Source organism: Sturnus vulgaris, chromosome 2 (assembly GCF_052056855.1).
Source record: "Sturnus vulgaris isolate bStuVul1 chromosome 2, bStuVul1.hap1, whole genome shotgun sequence".
In the NCBI taxonomy this organism is placed as follows: domain Eukaryota; kingdom Metazoa; phylum Chordata; class Aves; order Passeriformes; family Sturnidae; genus Sturnus; species Sturnus vulgaris.
This window is the reverse complement of record NC_142244.1, coordinates 22496242-22515825: the sequence shown is the minus strand read 5'-3', so window position 1 is coordinate 22515825 and position 19584 is coordinate 22496242. Positions and strand designations below refer to the sequence as shown.

Genomic DNA, 19584 nt, shown 5'->3' with positions numbered 1-19584 from the left:
TGTGTCCAGCTGGCAGGATGAGCCCGTCAGGCACGGCAGCTGGAGCGGTTTCCAGGACAGGGTAGAGTCCCGGGCAGAGCACGGCTCCATCCGCACCGGGCAGGCTCTGGGAGCGCGGCCGCGCCGGCTGTGGCAGCGGGGCGGGGCCCAAGGCCACGCCCCTACCACGCCCGTTACGGAGTGGTCACGCCCTCCATTGTCTCTGCTCCCGCCCCCGGGGGCGCCGGGTCTGTGCGCGAGGGTAGCGCGCAGCGCAGCAGCGATTGGCTGCCCCGCCCCGTGCCCCGCCCCTGCCCCGTGCTGATTGGTGGGAGCGCCGGGCCGGAGGGATTGGCCGCTTCAAAGGGCGGGCACACGCGGCTATGGAGGCTGTGCGGTGCGACGAGCACGGTGAGGGCCGGCCCGGGGTCCCCATGAGAAGAGGTGTGGGGAGGGGGGGGTGGGGCTCGGCCTGATAAGTTCTGCTATTCTCCACTCCGCAGGGTCTCTGTGCTTCCTGAAAACGGGCGTCCGCGATGGCCCCAACAAAGGGAAGAGCTTCTACGTGTGCGGGACGCAGAGCTCTGCTGCCTGTGGCTTCGTCCTCCCAGCGCCGTAGGTGCAGGGTAGGGGCGGCAGGAGGGGGACGGTGGTACAGGGGATACACACTTGGCTGTCCTGCGGGAAGTTCGCTGCTGTGTCAGCAGTTGCAAACTTGTTTTCTTGCGTAGCCTTTGTTTTGTCGCAAGTGATTGTTTTGCGGTGGTAGTTTCGTCTTGTCTACGTTCTTCCGCTTCTCCTTTCCTCCTTTTAGGGTTCCTCCTTCTCACTGCTTGATCCATGAGGGATGCGTGGTGGAACTGCAAGTCCTGGTGCAGCAGCCGGACAAAGATAAATACCAGTAAGTTCCTCAAATTTTTAAAGAACTGGATGTCTGCCTTCAGACGGGTAAAATCAATGTTCCTTCTTTACCCTATGTTCAGTGCTTAAAATAATCTTCTCAAACTGATTCTGACTAATGGTCGTTTAGTTTTTACAGTTACACATCAGATAACTTGGTTCCTGTGATTACGTAGTTTTTCTGTAAGGAGGATTTAACATCCACCTAAGCTGTATCTGTATTCTGTGGGGAAAGGAGGGCTCCTATTAGAGGATCTCATTTTTATGGCATCTTTGAAGACTTATTTTGTAGGATGCTGCCTTTTAAAAATAAAGATGGTTATTCTTAGGATCAGGAGGGTCTTAGGTCTCTTTATTATTTACGAACAAGTCAGAGAGCTGAATTACTAGTCATTCAAAGTGGAAACAGGTTTATTGCATATGTTGAAACATTTGGAATTGTTTGATGGTGAGTGACTTGCAGTTTCCTTCTAAAATTGAAGAGTGTCATCAAGCCCCGAGGCCTTCACTTACCCTGTTTCCAAATGTTTGCCACTTTTATTAGCAGTTGTATCCAGTAAATATATATCCAGGTATAAACCTGGCTCATCAGATAATGTTTGTTTTTAACAGAATTGAACATGGCTCTGTGGTCGTCCAATTCAGCATCAAATTCATCTATGTTAATTCTGATAAAGTCCTTGCAGCAGTCCTGGTTGGCTGCTAGTTTAAAAAAGAAATCACATCCAAAGTATTTCTGTCCCTGAATTGCTTTAAAGATGAGGTGACTTGTGCAATGTAACTAAAAGAAGAACTGTTTCCTTGCACCTTGAAATCATAAGATGCTTCTAAGGCTCTAAATATAGACAGTATTTTTTGCCTGAGCAGTTACTCTTCTATTGCTAAAATTAAAAATCCCCCCCAAACCCTAGGAATCTTTATCAGAGAACACTACTCCTGTTCAAGGCTCCGTTGCCAGTGTTCATGGCCTTTTTTTATGCAAAGGTCTGAATGTAAAGTACAGGTTAGTAGAACTTGTCTGTGATTTTTGGTGCATAGTACTCTTAAAAGAATGCTTAGAGCTTCTTTACTGGCTCCTGGGATTGAAATCTTGTTTTAATCCTTGGTAGGTTGTTTTATCGGTGCCTTAAGAGTAAGTTGAATGGGAAGAAATGGTGTGGAAGTGTCCCATGGCAGGTATGAGTCTTTTGTTTGTATTATAGTATCGCCTTATTCCGACATGACTTTTCATTCCATATATCATAATCATCTCTGAAACTACTTTGTGGGAGATTTTATATTTTCCAACTAAGAAGTGTATCAGGCCTGCCCTCCTCTAAATGAGGCTTCTTTCTCCTAAGTTATCTGAAGTAGTCATTATTCTTGTCTTAGAAGAAACCTGGATTTAATTCCTGGTTGTCCTCTGTCTTGGTTTGAAAGACAGGTATGGTCTAAGGAAAGGCAAGAACCCCCTTCCTGAGATGCGGAATGCAACCCCCTCCCTTTTAATTATTTTAGGTCCAAATCAGAAGCCTTCAGGCAGGAGATGTGGGGATAAGGGTAACAGTTCTTTACTGATGTCTAACAAGGCAGAAAAAACAACAACAGCTATAAAAAATGACAACAGAACAGTCTAGCTCCGCTCCAGTCCCTTCTGGCCGCAGGCCGTCTCCCTGTGCTGTTACCGGTGCTGTGGGGGCAGGGCAGGTCCCGCGCAGTTGAAGAGGGCTGGGTGATGGCGGCGGCCCAGGGGTGAGAGGGGATGGGAAAGTGACTCCCCCTCACTGTGTCAGTCGTGGTGCTCAGCAGAGTGTCCGGAGATAGTAGGGTGAGGTGGGAGAGCAGCAGAGCGATGCCCAACGGCAGGGAGCGTGGATCTCAGTGCTGGGATGGCAGGGGAGATGCCAGACCGGAGCCCCGGGCTGTCCTTCCACTCCACGAGCCAAGCGAGAGAGAGTCCCCCGCTCCAGACCCCCATCCCACCTTTCCTTTTCCGGTTCCCCTCCCTCCCCCTCCACCCACCCCCCTAAGAGAGAACATTATCTATCATTTTAAGGTGTAGTCACAATTACTTAGCATAACAATGGGAGAAATTCCACAGAAAGAAAAGGGAAGCAGTCAACCCCCAACATCCTCTTTTCCAGAGATTGTGCTATTGGGATTTGATCCCAAAACACAATAGGAATGGCACAGAAAGTAGAAAACCAGCTGTTCCGTTTTGGATTTCATATGAAATATTTATCCTGATTCTGTTAAAATTATAGGAAAGATGATCTTGGTAGAGGATGAAATCTTGCTTGAAGTGATCAAGTTGTGTGTGTTATTAACAGGCTTTAATAATTTGTACATTAGCATTTACAACCATGTACATATTGCAGGATCCAAAGGCTAGTGAAGCGTCAAAACCCTTGGAATCTCAGCCCGGAGCAGTACCTTTCTTCAATCCTACTAGCCAAAGAAATCCATTCAAAGTGCTAGACAAGAATTGTGCACTGTCATCCTGGAAACAAATGAAGCAAAGAAACGGAGAGGAAAGTAAAGAAAAAGGAGTTAATGCAGAGAATGAGTGTGTGTCGGTGTCACATAAAGAAAAGAAATCAACCTCTGATTCCTCCATAGAGACAGCCCCTCTTGAAGAGCTCAAAAATGAAAAGAAAACATCCACAGGAAGTAAAAGTGACCCAGAACTTCAGGCAATTACAGTGTCTGAATCTAAACTTTGCCTTTCTGAGACCAGGAAAGGGAAAAAGACACTTCCAGAGGAAGAGAAATACGGTGGCAGTGGCAGGGAATCCAAGAATTCTGATTCTGTGGGCAAGGAGCCAGGTGCAAGATCAAAACTCTTGCCACTAAATCTTGGAAAGCAAAGTACAAGTAACAAGCCTCCAGGAGAGGAGCAGCTTGGAGAAAAAAGCTTAAAAAGTTGTAGAGATAACGAAACAAGGGAGAAAGATTGCACTGGTCAGAAAAACGGTGACACGAAGACAGTGTCTAAGGACGATGCCCCTTCCCCAGCAGGAGCACAGTCGGCACCGCAGTGTGCTGCCCTGAGGGGAGGGGCAGAGGCAGAGCTGCTCAAGGCACAGCTCGGACAAGAGCTGCCACAGCCTCCTGGTGAAGCCTCTGGCACTGGCAGTGACAGTGATGAAGTACAATTTGTTTGTTCCTCATCAGGTAAAAGTAAACCTGACAAATCAGTTGAGATTCCTTCAGGAAAATCAGGAAAGAGTATGCAGGGGACATCTTTGCCAGGAGCACCAGCATCACATCACATGGAAGGACCCCAGGACCCTAAAGTGCTTCATAACCATCTTGCAGTCCAGCTGAAACAGAAAAAGGTCATTTATTGCAGCTATTATTTGGGGGGGTTTATTGTTCTGTTTTCAAGGTGACTTCCCTTACTCGTGACAGGCATCAGAATATGGTTTCTCCTCACAGCAGAAACTCAAAATCGGGTTTAAGAAGATGTGGCATGGGAGGGAATTCAGCCTATGTACAGACTGGTTGTATTAAGCAAATAAAAACCAGTTACGTCTAAGGTAATACAGTCTTCTGCCTTTGGGGATGTTCAGTTTTGACCTACCTGAGGTTGTGTCTTGTCCTTTACCCTAAAAGTAATTTGCATAAAATGGAATAATGCACAGCTAGTTTGTAAACCTTTGTAAACAACATGGCTATTTCCAGTAGCCTCTCTTGGCCTTGTGCAATAAGAGTGATCTAGCTATGGAAGCTCACACTCGGGTGAAATAAACTACCTGCCTCTTTGCTTTCTTTTTTCAATAATTGCCAATCACTGTGTTTTACAGTTTTTATTATGAACCCTCTGGTTTCTCGAGAGTTCAGAACAACCTTGAAATAAAGTCAGAACTGTTGCTGGTGCAAGCATAGAAAGGTGGAAATAGGTTAAATGTTGTGGATGTTTTGAGAGATGTTTGTCTGACTCACCTGACTACCTGTTTCATAAAAAAGAGGAGTCTGTGTGTCCTTCCATATTTTCTAAAGAACACTAATGGTTAGTTAGTGTTTCTACTAAAAGACTGTTTAATTGCAGTGAATGGCACTTGAAAGCTTTTGGAGATTACAGAACAGTATCAAAATACAAATCAAAATGGGATAAGATTAGTTCTTCTTAGACTTCTGACCTGATTGTTCTGTGTTGGGAGAGATCTTGGTAACCACACTCAGGTTTTGGTTTCTTTCTTTTTTGCAGAGTACATTGGCTACAGTGAACGTTCAGTTGCTGCCAGATAAAGGGGAACGGTTATTAAAGCAAGTGCAGGATTTGGAAGCTGCACTCAGTGCTCTTAACATTTCAACAGCAGATACAAGTGAAAAAGGTAGGGCTTTTTTTTTTTTTTCTCGGCTCCAGAAGTTTTCAAAACAGTTTGTCTTAAAATGGTTATTAATATGGAGGACATATAGCATAAACTTATATATGGCTTGTGGTCTATAAAACATCTGTTGAGATTTACTGAAGATGAAGAATGTTAATTGGAAAATACATGTCTGGGAGCAGATGAATGGAACAACTCAAATATTTCCTCTATAATATGGTGGCTTCCCAAGGGAGTGTCCTCCCACAATTAGGATCTAGGTTTCCAGCTTTGGCTACATGATTGAGGCAGGTATCTCTATGAGAACATGCAAATGAAGTGTTAGATCCTGCTGTTGCATTCTGGAACTGTGCTGTTCATGCATGCTCTTGTCACTGAATATTCCAGTTACCAGATTAAAAACGAGCAGCTTCCATTGTGCCATTCCTGAGAGAGAAAAGTTCATGAGCTCTTGGCCCATTTATTCCTGGATGTTTCAATAGTTTTTTTGTTCAAAATATTGACAAGAGACATGTCTTCAAAATTAATAAATCATCTGGGAACAGAGTGCAAAATTTGCCTCGTCTGTACTACTCTGATGACAGTTGCAGAGTTCACTGTGTTGCTGTAAAGCACATACTGAGGCAGGAGCTGGACTCCTTGCCTGTCACAGCAGCAGGCCAAGAGCACACGTTGGTAGTTGCAGTGGCTCATGTGATGTGGGAGTCTGCTACTGAACTGGTGTCACCACTTCATAGTATTTTGCAAGCAGACTACTGGGCAAAATGAAGACTTCTCTGGGCTGTAGAGCAAGGCTCTGAGGTTCACTGTGCAACCTTGTCAGCCTGTGATTCCTTTCTCTTTAAGGGCAGGATAGCACAAGCAGCAGCTGCCATGAAGAAGCTTTGTCTAACCCAGTTGGTAGGCCGGGTGGTACAAAGTTGATAATGCCACTCCCGTTCCAGGATCCTACAGCAAAGGCCACTGCAGGCTTACACAGTCACCCCTCAGCTACTGCTACTTTGGGTTCCAGTGGCCAAAGTTTTGGAAGTAAGTATAGAAAGACTTTGTCATTACAGAGGACACTGTTGAATACTATTCTTAAATAATCCTGCAACTTGTGGATACATGCAAGAGTACCTGTTACTGCATACTGTCCCTCAAGCATCTGTAGCCACTGAACTCAATCTCTGAGGTGAAAGATCTATTTGGGAAAATTAGCTCTGTAAACATGTCTCTGGTACTGTATCTTTGCAGTGAGTGTTGGTGTGCAGACTCTGTATGAGGGAAGAATGACTGAAGACCGAATCAGAGCTGTACACAGTGCCACATTTGAGGCTATTAATCATCTTCACAAATCTCTAGAATCCTGTCCAACAGAGGAGACAGCAGCTAAAGATCCCTCTGGACTGAAGGTGGGTTGGCAAGCAGGAAAGTTGTCATGCTGATGAATGAATCATAACTTCTGAGTGGTACCCTAGAGCATTCCTTCCTTCCCACTTTGACCTACTTTGCATCCTGCTGGAAGGAGATGATCTAATTACATTCCATCTGTGTTGTTTGTTCATGACTGGCAGAACAGAGGTGCGAGGAACAGGCTGAGAACCTCATTGTTCATTCTTCCTGGTGAGCTATAAGAAGTAGTATTTCAAAAAAGTGTTGCAGGTGACTGAGTTCATGCAACGTGATGGGCTCCAGAGTAGGTAGTTCTGATCTGTTTGAGGTTATATGCAAGGTATTGGAACAAAGGCACATGCCTCTACAGGATGGTGTGTAGATGCCTGTATGTTGTGTTACTTGTCACATTGTCTTGGGACCTTTTCAGTGGTGGGGAAGGCTACTGAGTGTCCTGTGATGGTAGTATATAGTCCCTCTTCCTGTTTCAAAGTCTGTAGGAGTCTTGGACTAAGTGAGAAAAGGGGAGGTGTTCTCAATCCCTTTCCTTGACAAGGATAGCTATTATAAGCAAGGTAGTCTGGGGTGGATTTTCCAGTTGAACAAGACATCACTGTCTGCTCTCTGAGGGTACTCTGAGGCACTAAGCTGGTTAGTGCAGGCAGCATTAGAAAGACTCCTCCATGGTACTGCTGACCTGTCTTCAGAAGTTGCTTACCTTGGGTATCCCAGCCCGTGTGGAAAGAGCAGGTAGGTAAACTTTTAGTAGGATTGTAGTAAAACAGTTGAACAGGATAATTGGTACAGGAAGCAGAAGTGTCTAAATTTTGCCAGGCATTTCCTTCAAATCCTCTCTCTCATTCACCCCCTCAGGTCCCACTGCTGCAGCACCAGAAACAGGCGCTTGCATGGCTCCTCTGGAGAGAGAATCAGAAGCCGTGTGGAGGAATTCTGGGTGAGCAGCAGAATGGCAATGTGGATTTTGTGGAGCAGATCTATGGCAGCAGAGTTTTGTGTGTAACTTAGCTGGAGGCCAGTAACTGGTTATTTTGTAGACATGTCAAATGGGTTTGTTTTCTGTGCCCTATTACCAAGTACAGCTGTTAACCAATTACTAAATCATAACTTGAAATTGTATGAAATTTCCATCTGTGTATTTTTTGATCTTCTGGGTTCCCCAGGGCACTTTCTGTTGTAGTATTTCCCTCAGCGTAGATTCAAGGGAGCTCATTTCTGCAGGTGATAACTTGCATGCATCTTTTTGCAGCGGATGACATGGGCTTGGGGAAGACCCTAACAATGATTGCTCTCATTCTGGCCCAGAAGCAGCTGAAGACAGAAAAAAGAAAGGAGACGTTAGAAATATGGTTATCCAAAAATGGTACAGAATTACTCCCATCCTACAGCACATACATTATGATGAAGTGCCACTGAAATGCCTATAGCATTACAGGTTAAGGGGTTATAGAACAATATACTATCTGTGCTCACTTTCCTTCTTCAGGAAACTTCTATTTGGCTAAATTTTACTGTACTTCCTTGCATGGCCTTTCTCTTGATCAGGGTCATTTTTGTCTTCCATTGGATGTGTAGGGTTTTCCAATTCATTACCTTATATTGTTTGGGGATTTTTTTTCCCACTGTTTTCCCGAAATAGTTAAAGCCAGCATATGCTGGGTTTGCAAAAGGTTTCATTTTTTAAAATATATGCTAATATATAAAATATAAAATAATAGTTTTTCATAAGGACTTAAAATAGCTACTATTCACCACCCTGTGATTAATCTTTTTTTCTTTCCAACACTCTCCCAAAGTTTACTTTTATCTTGTCCACAGACACTGGGGATATTAGTACTTTTTTAAGGAGTATTGCTTCTGTGTCTACAGTCTGTACTGTCTGTATTCTCATGGAACTGGTTGGACACTCTTCTCAGTTGTGAATTTCCAAAAATTCTGTCTTTGTTCTAGTCTAATGTGAAGACATTGAAACCTGTCTGCAATATTTTCTTTTAGACTGCACTGTTGTCCCTTCCCATGGCACTTTAGTCATTTGTCCTGCATCCTTGATCCATCACTGGAAGAAAGAGATTGAGAGACGCGTGGGCTTTGGCAAACTGAGGGTCTATTTGTACCACGGGCCAAATCGAGATAAGCATGCAGAGGTGTAAGTGCTAAACCATAAATATGACCAAGAAAAGCAAAATACTATGTAGCAAGAGATTGTGTTTATCAAAATTGAAATTCAGTGGATGTAGAATGATGAGAGAACATGGGGTATTGAGATGTGGAAGGTCTAGAAAGTCAGGCTGACGTGTGCTGTCAAGGTGTATTTAGTAAAACATTTATGGCCTTTGCCTGTGGTTCTGGTGGAGGCTATTGCTGCTTCTGATAACAAAAAAATAGGTGTTTATTCTGTAAAATATCTCTTGCTTGCAAAGATTGTCAGTGCCAGTTTCTTCCATGCTTGTGCTTTGTTGTTGTACTTTCTATCAGCTGTACATATAGATGAGTGTGTTTTCTAGACCTCCTCAGGCCATGCTGAGCAGTATTCCTGGATGCCAGGCTCTCAGCAGGGCTCATGCCATGTGGTGTGCATTTTGGTCAATGGGCTTTTATTGTCATCTTGAGCTTGATGTGTCTGCTTCCAGTATCCATTAAATGGGGACAGTGCATCCTTCCTGTTTGACTGCAATAAAGCTCAGTTTTCTGTAAAACTCAGCATTTTAGCTCGTGTAGTGCTGCGTAGTTCTTAAATGCATTCCTCAGCATGTCTTTAGTCTCTCTTGCAAAGTGAATTCCTTATTTGTTCTTGCTCCTGATTACTACTTTCTCTTCATTCAGGCTTTCTGGATATGATGTTGTTGTCACAACCTACAGCCTTCTCTCCAAGGAGATTCCCACAAGCAAAGAGGAGGGGGAAGTCCCTGCTCAGGACCATGGTGTGGAGGTGAGAGCCAAAATGGGGAATTGCCTTAAGGTTTTGTTCTGAGGTGTTGCAAACCATTTTTGTTTGAAGTAGCACCTTATGTGTGATACAGTGAGCAGCAGCTTGATTTTTTTTTTTTTTTTAAATAAGCCCCTGTGGATTATTTTTGTAAAAGCAAAATGATGAAAGTGCTGTGAGGTGCAGCAAGAACAGATATATTCACAAGATATCTGTTCTGTAGGATTATAGAATATGCTACATTGAATAGAGTTGAAATATCTTAAGAAGTAATTTTAAGAATGGAATGGTGAATCTCATTCTCCTTTTGAGGTGAAGGACCAGTAGAATCTGCCCTTTGATTTTTTTTGTTGCTCGAAGCACTAATGTCACTCTAAATTACCAGAAACCTGTTGTGCTCAGGCTCTGGGTCAGTCTGACCTGAGACTGAGGCAGCTTCCATGCTGCTTTAAATATTGACAGCAATGTGCTGGCTGGGCTATAAAAATAATGATGTGATTGCCAAGTGCTGATTGAAATGACTACACAGTGTAGAGGAAGTCCCTTGCTGTCTTCTACCTCTTTGCACAGCTCTAGAATTTCTGGACTTTCCTAAAACTTGTAGGTTGCATCTATAAAATTTTGGGAGATGAGAATAATTATATGTGGTCCTTCATCTCAGCATAGCAAAACTTTGATATGACACACCTTTTGAAGGAAGAACATGACATAATAAAATGTTAAAAGCAAGAAAACGAGCAAAATACTAGAAATTGTTAGAGATCAGGCAAATAAGGTAGCTTTTGGCTTATAAACTTTAAATGTGGAAGCTTTAAAGAGATGATTTTTGGAGATTGTTTCTTACATGACAGTAAGAGCACAAACTGCTGCTGACTGACATCAAGACTTCTTGCTGGAAAAATGTGTTTGCTTGTGGCCCCTTGGAGAACCTAGGTTTTGCTTCAGATTATAATCTGCTTTTTCTTTCAGAGTGGATCATCTCCCTGTTCCCCTCTGCTCAGGGTAGCTTGGGCTCGAATTATATTGGATGAAGCTCACAATATTAAAAACCCACGGGTTCAGACCTCTATAGCTGTGTGCAAACTGAGAGCCAGTGCCAGATGGGCTGTCACTGGGACGCCGATACAGAATAACTTGCTGGACATGTACTCTCTCTTGAGGTGAGCTGCCTGCATGGACAGGGATCCAGTCCTAGCAGTTCTTCTCTGATGAAGTGCTGAAGTTGTTTCTAAGTTTGAGATTTCTCTAAGATATGTGGAGAAGTAGGATTAGTTACATTAATGCTTAGCACTGGATTTCAAAGGCTGTGATTGAGGCATTGCACAAGGCTGACCGTGTGTCTGCTGTTGCATTTAGCTTTTCTGCCTTCATGGAGAACAAATTACCTTGGATCTCCTTTGTCTACAGGATGAGTATGCACAAAACCAATTTTAATGAACAGAGGTTTTATGAGTTAATCCCTGTTGTTACCAGGGCAGGCTGAGAGGACTTTCTTGGAGTGTTGTGCTACAAGGGCATTGAAGGAAAGGTTGAAAACTTTGGATTTTCTGAACAATGATAAACAGGTTCTCCTCATTGCTGAGGGGGGGGGAAGGTTACAAATGGTGTTGGAGAACCGGAGAGAGCTTGCATTTGAAATTAATTTTGATAATTGAAATTAATTGTCAAGTAAGAAGTTTGCTATTTTGAAATAACAGATGCTTTTTGGCAAGTGCCTCCGCATCTTGGTGTCCTTTGTTTGCTGATGATACTTGAAACATAACGGGCTAAGAGGAATCAGAATCAGAAACAGGTGCTTACAGTATTAGTGATAGTAGGACATCTAAGTAAACAAGTTATCACCACCATTACACTGGAAATGTTTTACTGCTCCTTGGTCGTGCAGTTACGGCATTTGGAAATAGTTTGTTTTGGTAGCAAGGAATTTGGTTTTGGTCACTCCAGAATAAGTAAAGAACTCTTCTTCCCTTGGTATGATATCTCCTTCCTTCCTGTCACAGGTTTCTACGTTGCTCTCCTTTTGATGAATACAGAGTGTGGAAGTACCAGGTAGATAACAACACAAGGAAAGGAGGGGAGAGGCTAAGCCTCTTAACCAGGAGCCTCTTACTGCAGAGAACTAAGGACCAGCTGGATTTGGCTGGCAAGCCCCTGGTAAGAACTCCACCCTCCAAAACTATACCATCATTCCATTGTTTTCCTTGCAGTAGACAGTTAGTTATTTACATGCAAAAATTTATTAATGGGTGGGGCTTCTTATCTGCTGCAGTCTCTTGAGCAAGAGAAGCAGATGCCTGTGGGATGCTTTGTTTGCTTACCAGAAAACAGAATTAAAGAGAATAATTAAACCTTTCAGTTATAAACCATGCAGACAAAAATATGCCAAGTAGTTGCACGTAGATGGCCACTTAATGGAAGGTTAGTCTAGGTCACTGGACTAGCCTAGATCTCTGAGAACCCAAGTTGCCACATGTCAAATGGACCTGGTCTGTTGGAGCATTGGCTTTCTGCATTGCTTTTTACAGTCTGTTGAATGGAGTATTAGGTCATAGGTGTGTCTTAAGCCTTTAAAAGGTATAGTTTTGGTGTACTGTCTGATTTTGAATGAGAAATAAGCTACTTTAACAACGCAAAAATTAATCCCTCTATGGTAGTTGTTGAGCAGCTCATATGTAGTAGCTCATACCTCTTGTTATTGGATGAGCTGGAATAAAGATTTTATTGTGAATGTTAACCAGGGTCCATGGAGTTCTGTGAGTGTCTGTGTTTTGTCATAACTGCATTAATACATACAGCTTTAGTGAATAAACAGCTGTCTTCTGAGACTTAGAGTACTGTGTTAAATCTTGGATTGCTGGTGTTGTTTGTGATGCTGTCTAAGACTTTCACACTACATACATCTGATCCCTGTGAGTTTTCACTTCAGGTATCTCTGCCCCAGCGTAGCACACGCTTGCACCAGTTAAAACTTACAGCAGAGGAGCAATCTGTGTACAATGTGCTCTTTGCAAGATCCAGGTATGAACGTGGGTAGAGATATGGTATTTTGTGGATTTGTTTCTTACTGACATGGAAATCAGAAGAGAAATTCACTTCAGATGAGGAGAACTTTTGGAGAAACTCCTGTAAATCTTTTTCCCTTCTGATTTATCTATCTAGTGTGTTTGAAAATGCATTGCTTGTTTGGGTAGTAGGCAAAACTGATTAATTTCTCCCATATGTTCTTGCCTTGTATGAACTTTGTGTTCTAGCCTTACACTTAATCTCACTGATTTCAAGACTGCAAAGACTTGGAATTGCAGCAAGTAGTTCTTAAATGACAGTGTCTGAGCACCTGTAAAGGAGAGAATTATCATCTTTGCTCTGTGATTCTTGTACAATTAGAAATTATGCTGGCCTCTCCAGATAGCTGTAATGCAAGCCAGCATCACTTTGTGTTGTCCTAGGCTCTTTCAGCAGTCTCATTGTAAAGAAATTTTCCTTCCTTTTAAATATACATTTAAAGGTGTTCTCATGTTCAAAAAGCAGACTTGCTTTCTCTTGTGATTTCCAAAATGCATCTTTGGTTTTGATCATACTCAAGTTAAACAAAACTGGGATTTTTTTTGTGATTGTTTTGTGACTGGATGATTAATGAAACCTTCCTTACCTTAATGCATCATCAGCTTGCTAAGCTCAAGTCCCTCTTGCCTTTTTTCTTGCTATGAATCCCAGTCTTTGTCTTGTTTTTATAGGTCAACACTACAATCCTACCTAAAGAGACAAGAGCAGAAAAATGAAGGCAGAGAGTATGATTGTGGTAACCCCTTTGAGAAAGGTTTGAGCATGCCCTCCCCTGAAAACATTTGCAAAAGTGGCTTTTAAGTGCACAGTTTAGAAGGGGGAACAGACCTGGGGTCAGAAATTCTTCAGAAGATGCTCCCCTCATATTACAAAGACTTACCTTAGTATTCTAAAACTGTATTCTCATTGTTGTGGCTCTGGGAAAATATCTTAACCCTTCTGGGTCTAATATTTCCTTTGAAATAAAGGTCTAGTTGCTCAGATAACATATGTCAGCATTATTGTATGATACTCTGACTTGTGTTGTTTTCTTTTTTTCTTTTTTTAATTAAAGTGGAGGTTGATGGGTTCCTATGTTAAATCAGGTATTTGCTTGCCTGTTCGTTCTTGATTTCTCTTCATGAACCTCTTCCTGGAGGTGAATGGGCAGTACTTGGAAACACCTCCAAGAGCTCTTGATGTTTTGTCTTCCTTCTTTAACAGTTGCACAAGATTTTGGAGTCAGTCAAAAGGAATTTCTAGCAGGCTCACAAAGTGCCTCCCAGGTCTCAAGTACTGTCCATGTCTTATCCATGCTCTTGAGGCTCCGTCAGTGCTGCTGCCATCTCTCCTTACTGAAAATGGTATTTGCATTGTAGTGATGTGGGGGGATTTCTGGGGGTTTTTTGAGTGTTTATGCAAGTTAACAGACTTGATAACACCTTTGTTTCTCTTAGCTATGAGAGTATGAACAGAGTCAATTTAAGGACTCTGTTTTAAAGCCCAAGATGTTTTAGATGGGCTTACCTTCTACTGAAGTGTTCCCCAGCATGATTTATATGGGGAGCCCTGCCTTTGGAAATAGCTTTATTCAGATAAAAAGGGAACTAGAGTTTTAATGGTAAAGAAGTCTTCATTTTAACCTAGCCTTAAAAAGTGCAAAAATGTAGCCTGTTCCAAGGGCTTGTATATTGGAGAGCTTTGTGAGTGCTTTGAGGTTGCCTTCTATGAAGCAGATTAATCTTTCAGGAGTTCTTGGCTCGGAACAAAAAATATATATATGTATATAATATATATAGCTGATATATATATCAGCTCTAGAGAAAGTTCAGCTATTAGGGGAACAGGCAGGAATTTATGTTCTAATATCTGTCATCCTGCAGTTGTTAAATGCTGTGGGGGAGACTGAGGAGACTGGACCACAGGAAATAGCTATGCTCACATGCTTGCCATACACTGCCCCTTTTGGGGCAGAAAAAAGGTCCAAAGGGAATGTTTGATCCAGTAGTGTTTCTTAATTGTTCTTTATTCATATTGCATAGCATCCTCAAACCCAGCGTCCTCAGCAGATACTGTGCTGGCTGGATCAGTACTGAGTTTGATCTCAGGCTTGACTGTGATCCATTCATATTTTGCATTCTTTCCACAGGCTCTGGATCAAGTTAACTTGAACAGTGAAGGCCTTGCACTCTCCATTGAGGAGCAACTTGGTGCTCTGACACTGTCTGAGCTCCAGACTCCTGGTTCCAAATCAACAGTCTACCTCAATGACACAGCTTTTCAAACAGATATCTTTGACATCACCAGGGAGAGCACCAAGGTATTCTGGTTGTGGCATTTTTACCTTCCTTGAGAAGCTTGGATTTCAGCACTTTGCCTCTTAAATGGCTTATGAATTGTCATACCTTGGTAATTGCAGATCAGGCTAAGTTGCCAGTTGAAATGAAATGAAATGAGTAGGTTGATAGCCTGCTGAACCCCTTTGGGAAGGCTCCAACTTCTCACATACTGAGGAGTATTTCTAGTAAAGCTGTGAGAATGTGACTGCTGGAAAACTGTAAGTGAAAATCTTATCCAGTAGATTCCCAGAAGCTCACAAGAGCTTGCATGTGAGATCATGGTGCTTGTGATGAGCTAGAAAAAAGGGATGGCAACAAGAAGTTGCAATAAATGGTTGCAATAACTTCTCACAGGAAGGTTGGAATCTGTAAGACAGGCTTGTATGATTTGATTTCCTGGCCCTATTGTCTGTGGTGAGAGTGTTCTTACCAATGACTATTAAAATCTTTTCAAACTCTAAGCACAGAAGAAATTCCAGTTGGAAAGCTATTCTCATCACTTTCTACTTTTAATAAAGAATATCCAAGCATGAACTGGATTATGAGAGCAAGCAGACTAATGTTTTGGATCTTTTTACCTGCAGATAACTCAACTTTTGGCCGAATTGAAAACTATTCAGAGTCACTCAGAGCCTCAGAAAAGGTTAGCAAGCATGTCCTTTTCTTTAGTCATAGTGATTGAGAGAAGCACACTGTTTCTTGGCAACAGCAGAAATAGCTTAAAATAATTGAATACAAATCTCATGGTATGGTAAAATCGTGACAGTACTGCAGTAGTTGAACACAAGTGTTGAGGAAAAAAAGTCTTAGACAAAAGAGGGGAGTTTAAGATACAGGTAAGTGTAAAGATAAGGGAACATGTGAGAAATCTCAGGCCTTGAGGCCCAGGAAGACTATTCTCCAGAAACAGGATTGGGAATAATTTAGTTGTAATGAGAAGTATTTACCTACCCCACAACCCAAAAAAAGTGGAGGACTAAAGTAGAGAATAAAACTGAACCTGTTAGGGATAAAGGAATGCATTGATCAGAGGACTTACAGAAAGCTTTTTTCCAGTCTTTTCCAAAAATCATTCCCATCATAAGAATGGGAGTACCAACTTTGCCTTTGTTCCCTTTCAAGAAGCTATCAAACAAGTTTCTGCCTCACTAGCTCAAGAAATTGAGGAGTGAAAGGCTAGAGTGTATCTAAATTTGGTGTCGCTATTGATTTTTTGCAGAAAAAGCTGTGTTGTGACTCACATTTGTGGTTGGGAGGTGGATTTTGGTAAAGTCCAAAAACAGAGGTGAAAGTTATGGAATTATTTTATGTGACATTTATTGGGTATTAGCCTTCCACAGCAAGTTCTACCACTACACCTCTATTTCTGAATTGGGAAGGGGCTCAGCTCCAGTTTGCAGTGGGGACAGGTGCCTGAATTGTTGTAGCCCCTTGGGTGAGACACTGCAATGACCAAACTGTTCCAGTACAGAGAGCTGTTTGTGAACTCCCTGTTCTCTCTCTCCAGCGTGGTTGTCTCTCAGTGGACGAGCATGCTCAAAGTTGTGGCTGTGCACCTGGAGCGCCTGGGGCTGAAGTGTGCCACAGTGGATGGCTCTGTCAATCCCAAACAGAGGATGGATGTGGTGGAGGAGTTCAATAACAATCCTGAAGGGCCTCAGGTATGCATTCAGGGCGGGGAAACAGTCCCCTAGCACTGCTGTGAGCAGCTGTGATGTCTGACTTTGTGACTGCAAACAGTTTCCTTAATGCTCTTTTGGCTTTTGAAGGTAATGTTGGTATCGTTGCTGGCTGGAGGCGTTGGCCTGAACTTGACTGGAGGAAACCATCTCTTTCTCCTTGACATGCACTGGTAAAGGGAAATACAAATTCCATCTTGGAGAGGATATGTAGGGCATGCTGCTTGCTGTTTCACTGCATGTATTGTAATGTCTGATGCTACTGTTTTAGAGGGAGGTGTTTAGCTTATAGTAGGGGTTAGTGGCTAGTTGGGGAAAAGTGTTTTTTTACTATGGCCTTCATCCAAGATACTGATTTGTCCATCCAGTGCTCACTGCCCTGAAATACAGTTCTGTAGGGGCAAGAAAAAATAGAGGAATATAACAGCAATCCAAAGAAGCAGGTATGCAGCTCTATCACAGAAGGCTACCAGGGACTTGGCAGTCCATGGCTTAATTTCTTGCAGTTATGGAAATGGTGCAGTAATGCCTACAGGCAATTTGGCTTGAAACAAATCAATGGTGTTGAGCATACTCAGTAACTGTGCACAGCTAGAGTACCTTTGGGTTTTACATATGAAAAGAGTATGTGCAAGCTCCTGATATTTGCTTTGTCTCATCAAAGTCAGAATTTCAGGTTTTTAAAACTAAACGTTACTCATGAGAACTTAAGAAGCAAACTAATGTGCCTCATGCAAAACCAGCTGCTGAGTAGTTACATTAAGGAGATGCTTCTATAATATAGAAGTTACACCAGCAAGTATTCCCTGTAACTTTGTCAGATAGATTTACTCTTATTTAAATATTCCTGAGTTGATGGTCTCTTTGACTGGGATTTGCCTTTTTGCTTTGCTCTTTTTCCTCACCACGTACTCTCAGCTTTCTCTGAGTAACAAGTGTTGGCCAGACTTGGGGCTGCATGGACCAGTGGTCTCAGTCACACAGTTGGCTTTGTGTGATGGCAGGAAAATGAAGAAACTTTTATTTTTTTAAACTACCTTGTAGGAATCCTGCTCTGGAGGACCAGGCATGTGACCGCATCTACCGTGTGGGGCAGCAGAAGGATGTTGTGATACACAGGTCAGCATTTTAATTAACAGAATGAGGAGCTGCTGCTTATATACTGTCTGGCTTCAGTCAGTGAGACAAGACCTTGGTTTCTCTATTTAGAGCTAGACACAAGGTCTGACAGTGGCATTGAGTTTTGGGCACCGAGATAAAAATGTTTTCATGTGTTCTGTGTGGCACTTGCATGCATGTTGCTGTCCTGACAGCTAGCAGAGGTTTGTTTTTCAGCCTATGGGATATTGGGAATGTCTTGTTCATTCCTGAGAACAGTTTGGGCACCAAATGATTTCTCTTAATTGAGTGGAGTTTTTTTCACTGTGATCCCTAAGCCTGAACCTTTCTAGCATCACTAATAAAAATCACATAAAGCACTTCTAATAAGTGGTAAAGTTGACTTTTAGAAAAAGTATTTGTAAGTAGTGAAAGAAATGTACAGCACATTCCAAGACTGGAATCTAAAATGTTATTTTGGGTACAATTTTTGTGTGTAATAGGTGCCATCAGTTATCAGGCAATAATCAAGCACAGGATTTTGTCACGGAATTACTGTTACTTCAGATGACCAAAATTGAGACCTGAAGTTCATCAGACTTATAATTAAAATGTTCTCATGGTTGGATATGAGGACAGCTGGTTTCTGTTCAGAGGTTGTCTCGGTTTGAGACAAATTGGGAGGAAAAGTATTTTGTCAGTCACATAATTGACTAATTATTAATTTCTAAGTAAGATGAATCTCTTGAAATTTACTGGGGAAGTGTTTATATAACACTGACACCTTTTTCATAGTACTTGAGATCATGTGGCTTTGTTTTGTCTTTTTAATTTTTCTTTTAGGTTTGTCTGTGAAGGAACAGTAGAAGAAAAGATCCTGCAACTCCAGAAGAAAAAGAAAGGCCTTGCCCAGCAGGTTCTATCAGGCAAAGGAGAGACCTTCAGTAAGCTCACTCTGGCTGACCTCAAAATTCTCTTTGGCATCTAATTATCATTTGCAATACCCAACAGAAAATAATTTATACCTGCTGTAACTGAGTAACTGCAGATTTCAACATTTATTTTGAACAAACAACTACATTTTTGTAACTGCTCTGGGAAGTTATCAACTTCAATAACTAGTTTCAATATTGATCATGTATCCAAAGGTTAATAAAGTTTTTAGTTAAGCCGTTGTTTTGAAACAAAAATGGTTCTTGGTTTTATGTGAATGCCTTCTAGTTAGAAAACTTTCCTTTTCAAGACAGGAGATGTACAGGCATATGTGAAACAAGAACAAGGGAGACAAACATGAGGTAGGGAAGTTCAGAGGTTGTGTAGTGAGGTTGTATGGGCAGGAAGAAAGCAAAAAGATTGAGCACAATTCTATCGGAAGATTATATATTAATTTCAGAATTGTAAGTAACAAAATTAAGGAAGGACTTAGAGGAATACTTCACTTTCTCCTTTGTTCTTGAGGAGGACTTTCTTTACCCTGCTCAAAATATTTACTGAAGCAGGGACTTAGATTTCTATTGTTTCTATGAAACAGAACCTGAGTTCCTAATCGTGGGGATTTTTTTTCTGAGTCTTAGTTTTGAGGAAATTCTGAAGTTGAAGGTCTAGTGCCTAACTTTAGCTGCCATCAGTGAACTCGCAAATTTCTGTTGTGAGTGTGTGGTTTTGGTATTCAAATTATTTTAAAGGAATAGTGACTTCAATTGCAGTTATCTACAGAACTGAGCAAAACTGTGTCTCTAATGTTAGTTCATTTCTCTCGACTGCTCTAATGTAAGCAGGTCTTTGTAACCTAAAAATCTTCTGCCTCGTGTGGAGGGTTGAAAGCAGCCTTCACCTGTGGTCACTGAGTGTGTGACAGAACAGCGGTTCCTGCTGTGGAGTGGTGTTCAGGGTCGTCTGTCGGGGGCGTTTATACA

General features: G+C 42.1%; 1 protein-coding gene across 3 annotated transcripts; it reads left to right on the top strand.

The window, feature by feature from the left end:
* Nucleotides 1-345: 345 nt before the first annotated feature.
* On the top strand, nucleotides 346-18858 carry TTF2 (transcription termination factor 2). 3 transcript variants are annotated; one of them, XM_014878587.2, is made up of 23 exons: nucleotides 346-390; nucleotides 483-594; nucleotides 794-880; nucleotides 1989-2055; nucleotides 3237-4196; nucleotides 5069-5195; nucleotides 6039-6221; nucleotides 6429-6586; nucleotides 7440-7521; nucleotides 7834-7947; nucleotides 8580-8730; nucleotides 9408-9513; nucleotides 10480-10670; nucleotides 11511-11664; nucleotides 12437-12528; nucleotides 13245-13327; nucleotides 13777-13916; nucleotides 14702-14872; nucleotides 15476-15534; nucleotides 16399-16552; nucleotides 16661-16743; nucleotides 17615-17689; nucleotides 18512-18858. In XM_014878587.2, the coding sequence occupies exons 1-23, from the start codon at nucleotides 363-365 to the stop codon at nucleotides 18654-18656; spliced, it is 3522 nt and encodes a 1173-aa protein (XP_014734073.2). In that variant the 5' UTR covers nucleotides 346-362; the 3' UTR covers nucleotides 18657-18858. The 3 variants fall into 3 exon arrangements, with proteins under 3 accessions (XP_014734073.2, XP_088015004.1, XP_088015003.1); XM_088158878.1 differs by lacking the exon at nucleotides 6039-6221; XM_088158877.1 differs by lacking the exon at nucleotides 7834-7947.
* Nucleotides 18859-19584: the final 726 nt, after the last annotated feature.

Bases quoted from the DNA above. Each gene is read 5' to 3' on its own strand.
- TTF2 (XM_014878587.2), top strand. From the start codon at position 363: ATGGAGGCTGTGCGGTGCGACGAGCACG. The intron at 11,665-12,436 runs GTAAGAACTCCA...TTTTCACTTCAG, and splicing joins ATTTGGCTGGCAAGCCCCTG to GTATCTCTGCCCCAGCGTAG. The intron at 12,529-13,244 runs GTATGAACGTGG...TTGTTTTTATAG, and splicing joins GTGCTCTTTGCAAGATCCAG to GTCAACACTACAATCCTACC.